The sequence below is a fragment of the Carettochelys insculpta genome, chromosome 1, assembly GCF_033958435.1.
Source record: "Carettochelys insculpta isolate YL-2023 chromosome 1, ASM3395843v1, whole genome shotgun sequence".
NCBI lineage: Eukaryota > Metazoa > Chordata > Testudines > Carettochelyidae > Carettochelys > Carettochelys insculpta.
The window spans coordinates 133,597,942-133,614,102 of record NC_134137.1 but is presented as its reverse complement, the minus strand read 5'-3'; the positions used below and the strand labels follow the sequence as shown (position 1 = coordinate 133,614,102).

Here is a 16,161-nt window from a genome sequence, read left to right as displayed (position 1 = left end):
CACCCCACTGGCTGGGGTGTGTTTCCTGCCTGGTAGTTACTGGGGTTCCTCGTCAGGGTCCAGCGATGCCCAGCTGCCCATTGCCCTGCTTGACAACCAGGATGGGAGCTCGATCACGAGGTCCACCTAGTCGCTCGAGACCTTGGTGATGGCGTCTGGCTCTGGGTGCCTGGGGCATTCTGCTGGTCCGGGCTCCTTCTCATCCCCTGGGGTGTGGCTCATCTGCTGCTGTGCCCAGGATGAAGGGTATGGGGAGCTGTCCCTGGGCCCCAGGAGGCTGTGGAGCTCTCAGTAGCAGAGTTCAGGGCCCGGGCGTAACCCTGCCACACCTCCTTCACGTTGCTGTGTGCATGGTTGGGGGTGCGGGCAGGGTGTCCTTGGGTGGACAGCCCTTTGGCTAGGTGGGCAAATGCAGCTTCACTCAGCCGCTTCACCCCCATCTCCTTCAGCACCACCTCCTCTTCCTAAAGCCCAAGCAGGTCTCTGACCTCAGGCTCGGTCCAGGAGCGTGCCCTTATTTTCAGGGGCTGCTCAGAGTCCTACCAGCCCTGTGGGGGTGGGCTGGGGCTCCTGGCCATGGGTCACAGTTGCTGCTCTGTGGCTGCGCTGAGGGAGTGCCGCCGGAGCTTGTGAGTTTGCTGCTCCTACCGCGCTCTCAGCTTCCTGCCACGGAGTTTGGGGATCTGTATGACTGTAAACGTGGTTGGATACAGCTACCATAGAGCCCTGCTGCTGCCAGCCATGGATGACTGCTCTTTCGAAAGAGCAGCCCCCAGAGCGTCTACACACACTTCCTTTCGAAAGGGGGCGCTCTCCCTACCGTGGGATTGGAGGAACACTTTTTTGAAAATGATGCCATGTTCTTTTGATTTCTGATCACAAGAGTGCATGTTGTGCGTAGATGCTCTGCAGGCTCTTTTGAAAGAGGTCTGGATTTTCCAAATGTACTTGCAAGTGTAGACGCAGCCGAGGTAGAAATCTCAGCTTTCCTCCATTGCTCAGCTTTCTCCTCTTTCCTCTCATGTTGCTTCATTAGTGTTCCTGTCCAAATGAACTCATGAGATGCCTGGGCAGTCTAACTCCATGCACTATCATCTGTTCCAGTGGTGTGAGAGACTGTCATTTGTTTTCCTGTGCTTGGGGTTTGGGAGCACTCCACAGGCATTGAATTTGGGAGGAGTGGGGGAGAACCTCACCTTTTTCCTGCTTGAAGATGTCCTGCTCAGCTCTGGAGCAGTGATGATTGTTGTTGGAAGAAAATGGGTTTTTGCTTTGCTGAGCCAGAAAAAAATTCCTAGGTAGGCTGCCTGATATGCTTGGATGCTGAAGTGGGGTTGTAAGAAGCAGTGGGGCTTGGCTCTGTCTCCTGGAAGGGGTGGGGCCTATGGCAGAAGGGGCGGGGACTAGGGCAGTCAGTGGGCCTGGTGAAGAGACCTGGGGAGACCAGGTATTCGAATGGCGTGAGTTTGAAATAACAACCTTTTACATGATCAGCAGCTGTGTTCTGTACATAATTGCAGACTGCAAACAAATTATCCAGCATCTGAGTTTAACTGGCAGTCTCACTAGGTGCATGAAGCGGAATAGCTGTCTCTTGCAGTCTGGCACCATAGGCTTGCCAATAGGAAAAAATTGCTTTGTCGGTAATGTAGTCAGATCTGACTCATGCCCAAGGGCACCCTAAGATACCAAGGTGTCATTTCCATTGGATTCGTATTAAAATGTTAATCAACACACACTTATTTTCAGAGCTCCACTTACAGATAACTGTGGAATTAACAAAGACAAAGTCAGACTTGGCCTCCCTCTTCCCCCTCCACCCCAGTCTCTCTCCGTCTCATTCAGAGCAGCAGATGGAGCCGCTCTGGGATGAGTCATGGTGTAGGACCCCTGTCTCGTTTGCTCTAGAAGCTGAAAAGTGTTCAGTGAATGAGGCAGTGGATTGCAGGACAGTCTCGTGGCTAAGGTGGTTGAATACTGCCCTGGCAACCTGGATTCCATTTCTGTTTCTACCCCAGCATTTGCTGTGTGATGCTGGGCAAGCCACTGTAATCAGGCTTTTTACCAGTGCCCATGAAATGTGCGTTCCTCCATTTCTGTGTGCCGCACTTGAAACTGGGGGGGCCTGAATTTCAGAAGCGTGACTGAAGTCTGTAGGATTGGGTTCTGAACGAATAAAGCGCCATATACAATGCTATGTGCTCTGAAACATCAGGGCCTAAGAGTCTTCCCTTGGGCATCCAACTTTAATATAAATTTATTACCTTAGTCGCTCTGTGCTTCCAATGTCTATTTTATTAACGGGGAAAAGTACCACCCATTCTCCTCATAGGGTTTTGTGAGGGTGGATTGAAGTTTATAAATCATTCAGATACTATAGTGATAAGCACCATGTACAGCTCATAAAGAAATGCTGATGCTAATTCTTTTTGTCTCCCCTCCCCCCCATCTTGTTTTAAATGTTTTCAGGAACTAGATGGCTTGGTGGAGATAAATAAAATGACGCACAAGCTACTGAGCAGATACATGACCTTGGACAGCTTTGATGCCATGTTCAGAGAAGCCAATCACAATGTATCAGCTCCCTATGGAAGAATCACGCTTCATGTCTTCTGGGAGCTCAACTATGATTTCCTTCCAAACTATTGCTACAACGGGTCCACTAACAGGTTAGCACGGGGGCTTTCTAAATAACTGTTTTGCACATGTAGGGTGAAATGTACAGGAGATTCTGCTTACCTGGTATGTCTGAGGGCTGCCAACTGTTCATATTTTGCCAGTATTTTAAAAATATTGTTTCTCATTTAAAAATCAATTATTTGAGTCCCAGTGGATATTTTTACATTAGTCGAGCTTTGATAATTATTTACAATAGGAGGAAGGATTGAATACAAGTGAAGATTGCAGCAGCTTATCTCTGCTATAACCGCTTCCTTAACAAATGCTGGTGAAGGCTGTTTCTGTTCTCCTCGTGTTTTTCTTCTACCTCCTTTTTCAATCTTTGGAATGGTTTGTGTGGCATGAAATACACATGTGTAACAAAGCCAAGTAATTCAGACTACTTATCCTTTGCTACATTTGACAATGTGCTAGTATGTGGCCACAATAGGAAAGAAGCCAAACTTAACCTGAGTCGCTAAATTCTGTGAAATTTTAATTATCTACAATATGCTGTAAAATAAAGAATACTTAAAAATAGTTCAAGATACCTGTTTGGACAAGCTTTGATAAAGAAAATAAAGTAGTAAAATATTTTACAACACAAAGGCTACGTCTACACTTGCCCCCTTCTTCAAAGGGGGAGTGGTAATCAGACTGGTGGGAGATTACTAATGAAGTGCTGCAGTGCATATGCATTAGGCTAATTCTCCCCTGGCAGCACTTTGACATGGCATGCAGGCACTTCAAAGTTTGACACTTTGAAGTTAGCCCAATGAAGTGCTGCATGTGCATCACAGCACTTCATTAGTAATCTCCCATCAGCCTGATTACCACACCCCCTTCAAAGAAGGGGGCAAGTGTAGACCTAGCCTAAGTAATGGAAATAAAATTATAACCCTTGGTTCTGTGTTGATGCAGGGAAGAGATGATGAATTGCTGGTTTGGACAGAGTTCAGCCAAGTGTCTTTTACATGTGTCATCTCTCTCCTTCACTCTAGCAATTCTGGATAAACTGATCTGTTGATTACATGTTACACCTCTTCTGTCATGGAGGCCAAATGCTAATTTTTTTTGTTAACGATCATAGTACAATGGACTCAAGTGTAAAGATGCCTTGTTTAAAATCATGAAGATGGTTGTTGTTATAGTAATGCAGAATTCTCAACCATCAAAACTGAGTGGATTTTTCAAATAAGCCATAATTCATCTCCTTCAGTCTTTTTGTTTTGCATGTCTATCTTCTCTGGTCCAGGACTTCTCTTGATTTATGCCACTGACATGTTCACAAATATATACTATAATTCCCTGCTGCCACGGCAGATTTGTTCCATACCTTTCATTCCTGCTTTTCTAGCTTTTAAAGATAGAGTGGTAGAGATGTGTGGGCAGAATATAAAATACAGAATGTTTGAGTCAGTTGAAGATACTAAAGGTAGAAAAGGGGCTTTTCTTTGCTCTTGGTTTTTCTTGTGGTTTTTTGGACTGGTGTTACATTTACTTTCTTTTCAGTTTGTGGTAGGACACAGTTATCTTCAGAAGTAAAATACAATCAGAAATGACAGTGCAGTGGTATTGAATTTTTTTAGGTAGAAGGAGAATAGCATCATTTTGCCTCCCACACTCCCTAAAGAGCTTCCACTGTCACCTTTTCAGTAATACTTATATTTTGGATAAAAGCTTCTGCCTATGCAGAAAGGAATTTATTTTTTGCTTTGGAGTCATCAACTAAACAGTTTTTATTCTTGAGGTTTCTCTGTGGAGAACAGCTGGATGTATTTCTTTTGAATAACAGCATATGCTTAATTCTTGCTCAGATTCTCAAATTCAGCCCCAGATATATTCAACGTGATGGTATATTTTAAGAATAATTTGCACATAGTTAACTGAAAAAAAACCCTGTATAGTCAAACTTTGACTTTCCTGTATTCTGAAAGGAAGCCAAATTGAATTCTGTGGCACAGTTATTTATAAAAAAGTACGTACACAAATTGGGTTAGTCTGAGCTCTAGCCTAGCAGGATAATTAATTTGAAAGATGATAAAGTGGGGGAGATCTTAGACAGCATGAGTCATAGTCGTTCAGCTTAATTGATTTCATTATTATGCACAAAATCGCTCTGATATATAACAGAAGTCTTTAAGCACATGTGATCATGTAGCTGTGTGCTTGTTTGAATTTTGCCTACACGCACAATTGAGCCAGTTCATTTTTCCCTCCCAGGGACCTGTGGTTCCTTGCAGTTCTTAACGCATGTGCATACAAATATGACTGCCATTCAGGTGCAAGATACAAACTGAAATAGAATGGTGCATCATCAGTTTGTCACACTGTAGTCATACAAATTATCACAAGCCCAATGATTATTAAATTTTCAGTTTATTATGTGTATTTGACAGCTCTGTGCGCATAGGCAGTTTTATTCTTTCCTTTCCATAGACTTTTTCCTGTATGAAGGTTCCACATAGAAATCCAAGACAAGAAAAATGTTTAACTAAAAAACCAGTAATTGTAAAACCATAAAAAATGGGGAGAGAGTAGGCAGTGTCCAAGGGCAGATGTAGAATGTGTAAATTTTTTGTTTCAGATGAACTAGTATCTCTTTTTTTAATCTTTAGTAACAGAGAAGGAGCCATATTAGCCTATATATTATCAAAACAAAAAAGCAGTCAAGTAGCACTTCAAAGACTAACAAAATAATTTATTAGGTGATGAGCTTTCGTGGGACAGACCCACTTCTTCAGACCGTAGCCGTACCAGAACAGACTCAATATTTAAGGCATAGAGAACCAAAACAGTAATCAAAGTTGACAAATCAGAAAAAAATTATCAAGGTGAGCAAATCAGAGCAGGTGGGAGGGAGGGAGGGTCAAGAATTAGATTAAGCCAAGTATGCCAAAGAGCCCGTATAATGTTCCAGAAAATTTGCCTCCCGGTTCAAACCACGTGTTAATGTGTCGAATCTGAATATGAAAGAGAGTTCAGCAGCATCTGCTTTAGAAAGAGAAGCTGCTGAACTCTCTTTCACATTCAGATTCGACACATTAACACGTGGTTTGAACCGGGATGCAAATTTTCTGGGACATTATAGGGGCTCTTTGGCATACTTGCCTTAATCTAATTCTTGATTTTCCCCCCCCCCGCCCCGCCCCTCTGCTCTCTGATTTGTTCACCTTGATAATTTTTTTCTGATTTGTCAACTTTCATTACTGTTTTGGTTCTCTATGCCTTGAATATTGAGTCTGTTCTGGTACGGCTATGGTCTGAAGAAGTGGGTCTGTCCCACGAAAGCTCATCACCTAATAAATTATTTTGTTAGTCTTTAAAGTGCTACTTGACTGCTTTTTTTCTTTTCTTTTTTTTTAATTCTTTAGTTATTCTTTAATGTAAGTGTTTAACAGTAAAACTCATTTTGTGCATGACATGTCTGGGAGCTCTTTTCCCCTCCCCTCAGAACATTTAATAAATAATTTTCAAAAATTATAAAATGTTTTCGGGTACTACAAATGCTTCAGTCTCAGGGGAACAAAAGTTAAAAGTTGTTTCTGTGGAGGTATTACAGCAAACCACATGTTGAACTACCTGACTATCTGTAATTATTTTACATTTGACAATGCACTGAGATGAAACAATAGGATGGCTGCTATGAAAAGATTTAGAGAATTTCTCATTTCAGCTGCTGATTTCAAGCTTTTAATCGTGTGTGCGTGCGCGTGCGCGCGCACGCGCGCGCACACAACTTCTGAACATTCACATCCAAATAGGCTGAAGCCTGGGTTATTAGTGGAAATATGACTGCCATTTAGGTGCAAGATACAAACTGAAATAGAGTGGTGCATGATCGATTGTCGCACTGTAGTCACACAAATTATCACGAGTAAGCCCAATGATTAAGTTATCAGTTTATTAGGTGTATTTGACAGCTCTGTGCACATAGGCAGTTTTATAGGCTGTTGAATGTGTGGTCACAGTTGTTCTCCCCTGGTCCTATTTAAGCTAATTGTGAGATTCAGGGGATTTTTAATCTGCCTATATCACGGGTCAAGAGAAACAAAACTGACTCTGCTTGATCAGTTCTTACTTTTACATGATGAGACTGACAACATCCAGTCAATCCAGCCTCCATATTATGGGTTCATTGGACAAAGAGAGGAGGGGGTACGAGCTGCATTTGATACCTAAACACTGAGTTTGTTGCAGTGGAAGTCATTCTTCATGTACTCCTTTGACATATCAAATTAATTATCCCACTGTCTTCCTGGCGGGTATCTCCCAAGGAGGAAGCAAAGGATAATAGAGTACCTTTCCAAAAACATTGCGTTCCCTTTAAGTGTGTCTGGCCTCTCCTTAAACCCAGTCAGCTAACATTCTGATTGTTTTTTATCTTTGAGTGAATAAATTTTCACATACCTATTCACATACTTGTCTTGTTGGCAGGATGTACAGCTTTGGATGTACTACATGTATAGTGTGTGCCAGATTGGCTACATAGGATCCTTTTTCATGCTGGCCCACCATCAGAAGAGATGAGGGAGTCTTGGGTGTTCCCTCCATTAGATAAGAATCACTTTTGTTTCCTAATGTTAATGAATTCTACAGTTGAATGGAGGGAGGATTTCTAGAAAAATGTAACACATGCCTTTAGCTCTAGGGAGACGATCTGTCATTTTGCCATGTATATTTTGAAACTTTTATTATGCCAATATCACTCTTTTTTGATAATACGTGCGTCTTCCTCTTTTAGATTTACTATCTAAGTCAGCTGTGTAAATGAGAGACATGTGGAGTAAAGTCATTGTCCTTTCTGGAGCTGGATTTTTTTCAAAATACACATTTTATAACCTCCAAAATTTTCAGAACAAAGTAAATTGCTAAAATGTTGTTACTAAAACAAATACAGCTGCATCTGTTCGGTCAAAAATAGGTATGCTATCTGCTGTTCTCCTCATACTGTGTACAGTGGCGCAAGTTAACACAGATTTAATTGGAGAGATCTAAGGTAAACTATTACAGGGTTCGGTTACTGATCTATCCTACATTGATTAAATAATCTATCATGTTACTTGTGCCCGTTATTTATTGTTCCATACACTATTCATCTATGTGTCTGACTTCAGATGGGTCCTATTTTGAGTTACTCAACATCCAACCAAATACTGTAGTAATAGTAGTAACACTTGTTTTTACTATGACAGTTTTTATGAGTAGATCCCCAAGTGCTTCAGTCTGTAATGAATTTATCCTTGTAACCGCCCCAGAGAGGTAGGGAAGTGCTGTGATCTCCATTTTATAGTTAAAGAAGTGAAGCAGAGAGAGAGGCTAAGTGACATTTCCAAGGTCATATGAGATGTTTGTGGTATAGCATTTAGAAATAAACCCAGGTCTTCCAAGTCCCAAGTTAGGGCCCTCATCACGTGACCATCCTCAGACCATCAGTATGTCCCTAAAGGGAGCAAAGTCTGGGTTTCGTGTAGGTCTAAAATAAAATGCTTGTAACTTTTGTCCCTTTAAATACTGCATTAAAAGCTTGATTTTTTTTTTTTTTTGCTTTGGTATGCTAACATACGGGAACAGACTAAGATCCTGATCCTTATGTTCAGGTAATCTCACTTGTATGACTGAGACCTGAGACAGATTTTTGCAGTGTCTGTATACTTCACTGTCTAAGACTTGGTCTACAGTTAAAAGATATTTTACTATAGCTGCAGTGGTCAATGGTGTGAAAAAAATAAGCATGGACATAGCTGTCAATAGAACCGTGGCATAGATATGTCAGCTATGTTGATATGAGGCTGCTGTCCCCGTAGCTGCCAATATTTGGGGAAGTGATGGTTCCACATGGAAAAAAGCCCCTTAAGTCAGTGTAGACTTCATCTATATTACAGGGCTGTGCCAGTATAGCTGTGTTAGCATAGGCTCCCTAAAGTAGACATAGCCTTGGCTTGTAGCCTTCAGTTCAGCAAAACCCTCAAAGATCTGGAATTGAGATCTTTTTCAATGAGTAGTGTTTTTTAATTTGTATTTGTTTAGGTGGTGCCTGTTCTGTGGGTTGACTGTCACAGACTTCCCCATATTGGACTGTCATTTGATATGACATTATTTGAAAATGAAATGACCCCTACCAAACCAGTGTTCCATCAGTCATCATTTCAAAAGCACTGGTAAACCATCTGACAAGTTTTTGATGTGTGTAAACAACTTTGCATTGATTGCTTAGAACTGTACTGATGAGGATGAATAAATTTCTGGGCAGTTGTCAACACCATGCTTGGAACATTCCAAAACATACATAGAGTAATGCAGAACAGTCACTCACAAATTAACGTTTCCTCTTTGTCAGAGGAAGTGGGGGCAAGAAAATCTGTCCAAATTATTTTTCAAGGCCTAATTCTTCCACTTCTTGCAGTCTAATCAGTCAGATTTTAGCATTTCCATTTGAAAACATAACTGAGAGCATAATGTTTGCCAGGAATTTTCTAGAGTGGTGTGGTTTTTTTTTTTTTTAAAAATATATACTAAAGAATTACAGATGGAGTTCTACAGAATTCAGTACAGTACCTGGGATTGAAGGATGAATGATATGGTGCACAGTCTCAAAATCTATCATTCAAGGGTACTGAAGACCTTTTCATCTTTGTTACCTTATAGCGTCTTCAAAACTTCCGTGGCCAGAAGGTAACAAAGATTAACAAGGATGATTGAGTAGAATTTTTTTCCCCCCGTATTGGGATTATATACAACAAAAGTCCCTGGCTCCAGACATTTCACTTTATCACCCTTGTTAACTTTTCTGAAAGGGTCAGAGATGGAGAAATCAAACATATGGAATAAATGTGTGAGGATGTTAGAACTGTATCTAATGACTAGCGTGAACAAAGATGCATGTTATCTTACTATCAGCATTCTGTCTGATAGGCTGTGGTTCATGAGAATTTCTACTAACACTAGATTGTAAGCCAAGTGGTGCTCTAACTGCTTGGTGCTCGGTTCCATGTACAGTGGAATTCTGAATGTGTCTCTTCTTTCCCCAGTCATCTAAGGGCGCTGTAATTACTTATATCCCTTACACTTAAAATTAGTAACAGAAGTGGATCTGAGTGAAAACCTTGACTCAACATGCAAACAGATGCAACTCTGCAGCTCTGTGCCTTCCCTAGTTATTCACTGTGTCTAGGGCCCTACCCATGAATGGTCATTCAAAATGCTTCATGGGCCATGAAATCTGATCTCCCCCTGTGAAATCTGGTCTTTTTTGCATGCTTTTATTGTATATTCTGAGGATTTCATGGAGGAAAATAATTGGGAGTCCTGGGCCAGGGGTGGGAGAGGAGTTGCAATATTGCCACCCTTACTCCTGTACTGCCTTCGGAGCTGGTTGGCCAGAGAGATGCAGCTGTTGGCCAAGCGACTACTTCTGTAGGCAGCGTCCCACCAGTAGCACAGACGTAAGGGTGGCAATACCCTATCATGCCACTCTTATTTCTGCGTTACTGCCTGCAGACCAGGGTGGGCGGACAGCGAGGCTGCTGGCTGAGGGCCCAGCTCTGCAGGCAGCAACTCGGAACTAAGAATGGCAATATCATGCCATGCTTACTATCTTCTGTGCTGCTACTCGCAGTGTCTCTGCCTTCAGAACTGGTCTTATGGCCAGCAGCCACTGCTCTCCAGAGTTTCACTCTGAAGGCACTGATGGTGCCTGTAGCAGTGCAGAAGTAAGGGTAGCAGAACCTCAGTCAACCCCTAAAATAACTTTGAAACTTCCCCAGCAGTTCCTTTTGTAAGTGAGGACAACTACCAGACATTTCAGATTTACATAAAATCCTGTGACCATGAAATTGACCAAAATGGACCATGAATTTTGTAGAGCCCATCTATAACTTCTCCAGTTGAGTTACTAGACCTTGACAGGCCTTGACTGTTCTGTGAAAAGAACTTAAGATTTGTAGGGAAATGGTTGACTGTCTATGCACGGCAAATCCATTTCATCTTTAGTGTTATGCCTGTCCTTTCTTTCATTTATGTAGGTTTTCAGTGGCCATGAAAATTAGTGCCAGTTTGAAGGAAATTGGAGTGGGATAAGGGAGAGAAGAGAGTAATCTCAAGATGTCTCATATGTTTAGGATTACTTTGAGTGATCCTGTCAAGTGTTTACAACATCCCTGACAAACTCCATTAATGAAAAATCTCTGTAAAGAACAAATAATCTCAAGAAGAAGTTTCTAAATAAGTGCATTTCAATTATACAAGAGAATGAAAAAAAACCAAACAAACTAATAAATCCCGGAAATCCAAATGAAAGGCAATTTTATATAAGAACATAGATATATTGCATTTGATACAATGAATCTAAGTGACCTTTCTTCCTCAAAAGCAGGTAAATGCAAGCAGTTAGTGGATTTTAACAAATGCATATAGCTTGGAAAGACATTAAAGTATATGGTGATATACCTACTATCTCATTGAAGACATAGAATGCATCTTAAAAAACCACTGAAACTGTTAGCGTGCTCATTTTTGTGCAGTTTTATAAAATACAGGAATCTATGATGATGTAAGATGTGCTAAGAATGTTCAAGTTATGTGAAACCAAAACATCTAAGCATAGAGAAAATAATTGCAAACCAAGGCTGATTTTCTGTATTCTTTGCATGCACATTGCTTTTCTGCAAAAGCCCTTTAATCCTTGTGCATTCCATTTCTTCAAGTATTTGGGTGAAATGTTGTTTTTAATGATCAGCACAAATGTTTTTGTCTTTAAATATATCCATTGTATGGCTCAATTGTGGCTAGAAAAAATTTGTCTAGAAGTTATATCTTTTGAGCATTATTCTGTTTCTAACTTCTTATCTATATGCAACATTTTACAGTATATATTTTAAGGACTGTCTTTTCTGAATCTCTGTTTTCTGAGATATTGTTTTAAAACTGTTACTGGATGGAATATGCCATTAATATGGTTGGTATTTATTTCCCCACATATTTAAAAGTGTGTGTGCCATTTGCCTGGGTTATTCGGAATCCGCTTTGTAAACTTCAAAAATTTAAGCCACCAGTGCATCCAACCCATGCGTTTGTTACACATATGCATTTCTATTTGCAGGATAGTTATAGTAGAGTTGTAGAAGTTAACCAGAGTTCAGCAGCATGCTAAAATTAAAATCTTGCCAAACTTCAGTAAAAGGTAAACTTTCAGCAAATATCCCTTGGTCATAAAAATAATTCCTCTAATGCAAAGTTCTCCTGAGGCTACCACCACTGATGTCTTGCAGGAGTATGGATTTCTTTTAAGCAAATATGTACAAATTCTGGTCCTTATTCACTTTAGATTTCACAAACTACTCTGACAATTAGCTGCTTGTGAACACTACTTCCACTTTGCTTTTCCAATATTTGAATATTACTTTGTTCTTCTTAGCTTGTTACATTTCTTTTTATTTTTTTAACTTTGACCTCAGAAATTTTGATTGTCTACTGCTGATTGGTTAGTGGGTCCCTGGCCTTTATATAGGCTTGCCACATCTAAGGTACAGAAAAACCAGAGCATCTAATTATTCCCGTATTTCTGAATTCACTACCAGTATTATATTCAGAAAATAGATATTACTGGGAGAGAATTCAGAGTTGCAGGCATCCATTTTGTCACACTATATAGATACATATAGAATTTTATGCACGTTCAGATCACATTTGCCATGCATATGCATTTTTAAGCAAAACTTACCTCAGTGAACACTCGAATTAAAAATATGATGGCACTTGCCATACGTTAATCTTGATAGAAGTATTATTATGATCTGTTTAAAACTCTGATAGCAACACAAACTACATCAAATGGCAAACTTTTTTAAAAAAAATCATTAAGCAGGAGTGGCTGTATTTTAAAGAATCAAGATGGGTGGTCTGAGCAAGGAGAAGACAAGTTACTTGTGCACTGACACAGAATTGGTATGTTAAACATACCAGATACTTCACTGTACTTCTAACAGGAGTGTGTTTATTATAGGTATGTCCTTCCTGTGCAATGAAATAGTCTGCCATAAGGGTAAGGTTTGTGCAGGAGACAGGCACCTTTCTTTGGGCTGGTGGAAGATTGTGGAATGATTCCCCTGCAGGATCTATGAAACACTAACAAAAACTTGGCCACATTCTATTATAAGTGGAAGGAGAACTTTTCTATTTGGCCTTCATTGACAAAAACACAGTATTTCAGCACATTCTGCTTGTGGTGTGTGTGGTTTTTTTTAAGTATATGCATTCCCCACGCAAATTTTCCTGTGGATAGAGGAAGATGGGCACCTTGGAGTGAGCATGAAATGGAAAGCAAGCTGTATCAGCAAAAAGGTGTAGAATTGCAGTCTGGTTTCTGCCCCGTTCCTTGGGGAGGATAACTGCATGCTGTCCCTTACTTAACTTGTCCTTTTGGGTTAGATTGGAGACTTGATTTGGTGTGTGGACAGAAACAGCATTGTGTATTTGGCTATTTTAGGTGTACTGGCATAACTAATTCTATTTTCTATTTTGTTTTCTTAGATTTGTTCGTACTGTGTTACCCTTTTCTCAAGAGTTTCAGAGAGATAAGCAACCTAATGCACAGCCCCAGTATCTCCATGGATCGAAGGTTAGATTTTGATTACCCTAGATTTTTGGTTCTATATATTTGATGACATAACCCTTTTTAAAAATGCTACAGTACAGAAATCATTGGTTATGAAATTTACCATTACTTTGCTTAAATATTTAGTGTCTAATCTGCTCTTGGATTTTGAGTGAAATGTACAGCGATATTTGCCAGATAGTGTAAACTTTGTGGTTTGGTGTATGGCTTTATCTGAAGTTGAAAAAATTAGTTCTCTTGTCAAACTTAGGTGGCACAATTCCTCAGAATGGCAGAGAGAACTGAATAGAAAATGAGCTTAGAATTTTTGCCTGTCACAGAGAGGAAGAACATGAACCCACACTGGCCGTTTCTACACAGGTCACTTTCTTCGAAAGTGGCATGGTAATACACTGCCTGAAATATGCTAATGAGGCATGGATGCAAATTCCCTGTGCCTCATAAGCATAATGTCATGTGATTTGGAGTCTGGAAGACCGTTCTTCCGGACTCCAAAACGCCATTTAGAAGTGTGGCCCTCGGGGGGTCTTCCAGAAGGAAGTCCTCCTTCCGCAGGCCCCTTCTTCCCAAAGATTTTCGGGAAGAAGTGGCATCTGGAAGAAGGACTTCCTTCTGGAAGCTCACCTGGGCCATGCTTCTACACGGCATTTTGGAGTCCGGAAGAACGGTCTTCTGGACTCCAAATCACGTGACGTTATGCTAATGAGGGACAGGGAATTTGCATCCGGGCCTCATTAGCATATTTTGGGCAGTGTATTACCATGCCACTTTCGAAGAAAGTGGCCTGTGTAGAAATGGCCACTGAGAGCAGCTGCTCCTTCATTGCAATTCTGGTGGTGGGGGTGAGGGTAGCTACAAAATGAGATGAAACATATGGGAAAAGCAGCCCTTTGAATGTAACCAGACTTTAAAAAAATAGTAAAAACTCTACCTTTCTCAAAACATCAGAAAGTCAACTTTTCTTTTTATTTTAAACAAAGCCCCTCTGCATTTTCATTCCAAGGGTCTGAAAGGTTGCTTTGTCAATAATAATGAACTCAGCTTTTCAGCACCCTGTTGACCAGATTAGAATTATCCTCTTCATTTTACAGGTCACCAAACAGAGGCAGTTAGAGGATGATGGGTTTATGCAAGGTTATAACAGTGAGTGTGTAGCACACCTGATTCCGCATCCTGTGCCTTAAGCATAAGATGGCATCCAATCCAAAAAAGCCTCATCCTGCAAATGGACTTAACTTTCAATCAATAGTTTTACAAGTAGTAGTTTTAAGAAGTACTCACCCACTGAACTTAGTATATGCTTGTATACTGGAGGTATAAAATCCTTTCTCATCCCCGCAAGCCTGGGAATTGATCAGTTCTTAGCAATAAACATTTTATTACCAGTCACAAAGTTAGTTTACTACTATAATATCCAGCCCAAGTTATTTACCACAAGAGCAGTAAATTCCCAGTTTCATACTTTCATTATAACCCCATGAAGAGATACATTTCCTTATATTTGTTTGGTTTTTAGACTGACACTCATTTTGTGTTTTGCTTATGGAATATGTATATGTAGGAGTTCATACGGGGCTTTATTAAAAGGATGGTGAGAGAGAAGTAATTCTCTCTCTCTCTCTCTCTCTTTGGCTGCAGCATCACTAGGTATTTTAAAATACTTCACAGAATAAACCACACTTCTTCAATCCTAACCTAGCAAGTTGATAGGAAGGAGTGGTGTGGTAATTTACTGAGCACCTAGGCCCTGGGACCTGACCTGTGCTGGACGAGAGAATTTGCCAGACCATGGGAGGTCAATATTGTCTAGTGGCATTAGCAACATTTCCACTGCTTACTTGGCTCTTAAAAGACAGTTAGGGGCAAATTACAGCTAAATAACAGCACTGAACACTGTGAGCTGGGACTGGTGGCTGTAAACAAACTTTATGGGACCACGGGAATCTTGGTAATACCATACCAAAACACTAGAAAATATTTTCAATCAAGGAGATGATTTATCACTGTAATTTTGTAGTATTTTTGAAGTAAGAAGACACAAGTGCAAGGTCTATGTGACAAATATTTCTCATTTCATGGTACAATTAGATGCATATGGATCCAGAAGAGGCTGAAAATATTTAAGTACTGCATTTGAATTAAAACTGATTCAATGGACCACCTCTGTAGATTTCCTCCTTTGTGTGTTTACTTTTCATTACGTATTTATACTTAGCACATCATGTTTTCAAAATACTGTGTACACATGAATTAATAACCACATCACTGCTGTTAAGTACTATAAGCACTATGTCAGTTTTTACAGATGGAGGAAACTGGGACAGATTGATTTAAGTGATTTGTCTTATATAGGCTTATATAGCTAATTGTAAACCAGAATTGTAGCTTGATAAGTGCTAAATTTGCAGTCCCAAGGTAAGGGTTGCTAATGTAAAATAAATGTTTCTAAAACATGAAGGAAAAAATGAGCATTTACCTTCCTTTATATGGAAAAATGTAAAGTTGAACTGATTGTTGCCACAAAGTATTTTTAATTTTAATATTCACTTCCAAGCGTTTATTGAACAGCATGTTGTGAGAGAGTGGGAATCTACATCACATTAGATTTTTTTATATTCTTTACTACTACTTTGAATGATGGTCCCTGTGTGTCTGCATGTTGTGTGTGTTTCCCAGAACACAGAACTTCATAATTGAACTTTAAATATTTGATGTATGATCCCGGTAGGACATTCAGAGTCCACCAAATAAACTCCCTCCCCCCAAACAAAAAACCCCAAACAAACTGCATCCTTTGGGTTATTATGAATAATTCTGACTACTCTGCTGAAGGTAAACTTTCGTAGATTTTTAGATTCCAAAGCTAAACTCATTTAGTGGAAAACGTC

General features: G+C 40.2%; 1 protein-coding gene across 3 annotated transcripts in view; it reads left to right on the top strand.

The window, feature by feature from the left end:
* CYFIP1 (cytoplasmic FMR1 interacting protein 1) overlaps positions 1-16,161 on the top strand; it is a 127,458-nt gene that overhangs the window by 73,123 nt on the left and 38,174 nt on the right. For all 3 annotated transcript variants that reach the window (XM_074983298.1, XM_074983299.1, XM_074983301.1), the window contains exons 22-23: positions 2,470-2,669; positions 13,189-13,276. In XM_074983298.1, coding sequence (XP_074839399.1) covers positions 2,470-2,669; positions 13,189-13,276 — 288 coding nt within the window. The remainder of the gene's footprint in view (positions 1-2,469; positions 2,670-13,188; positions 13,277-16,161) is intronic.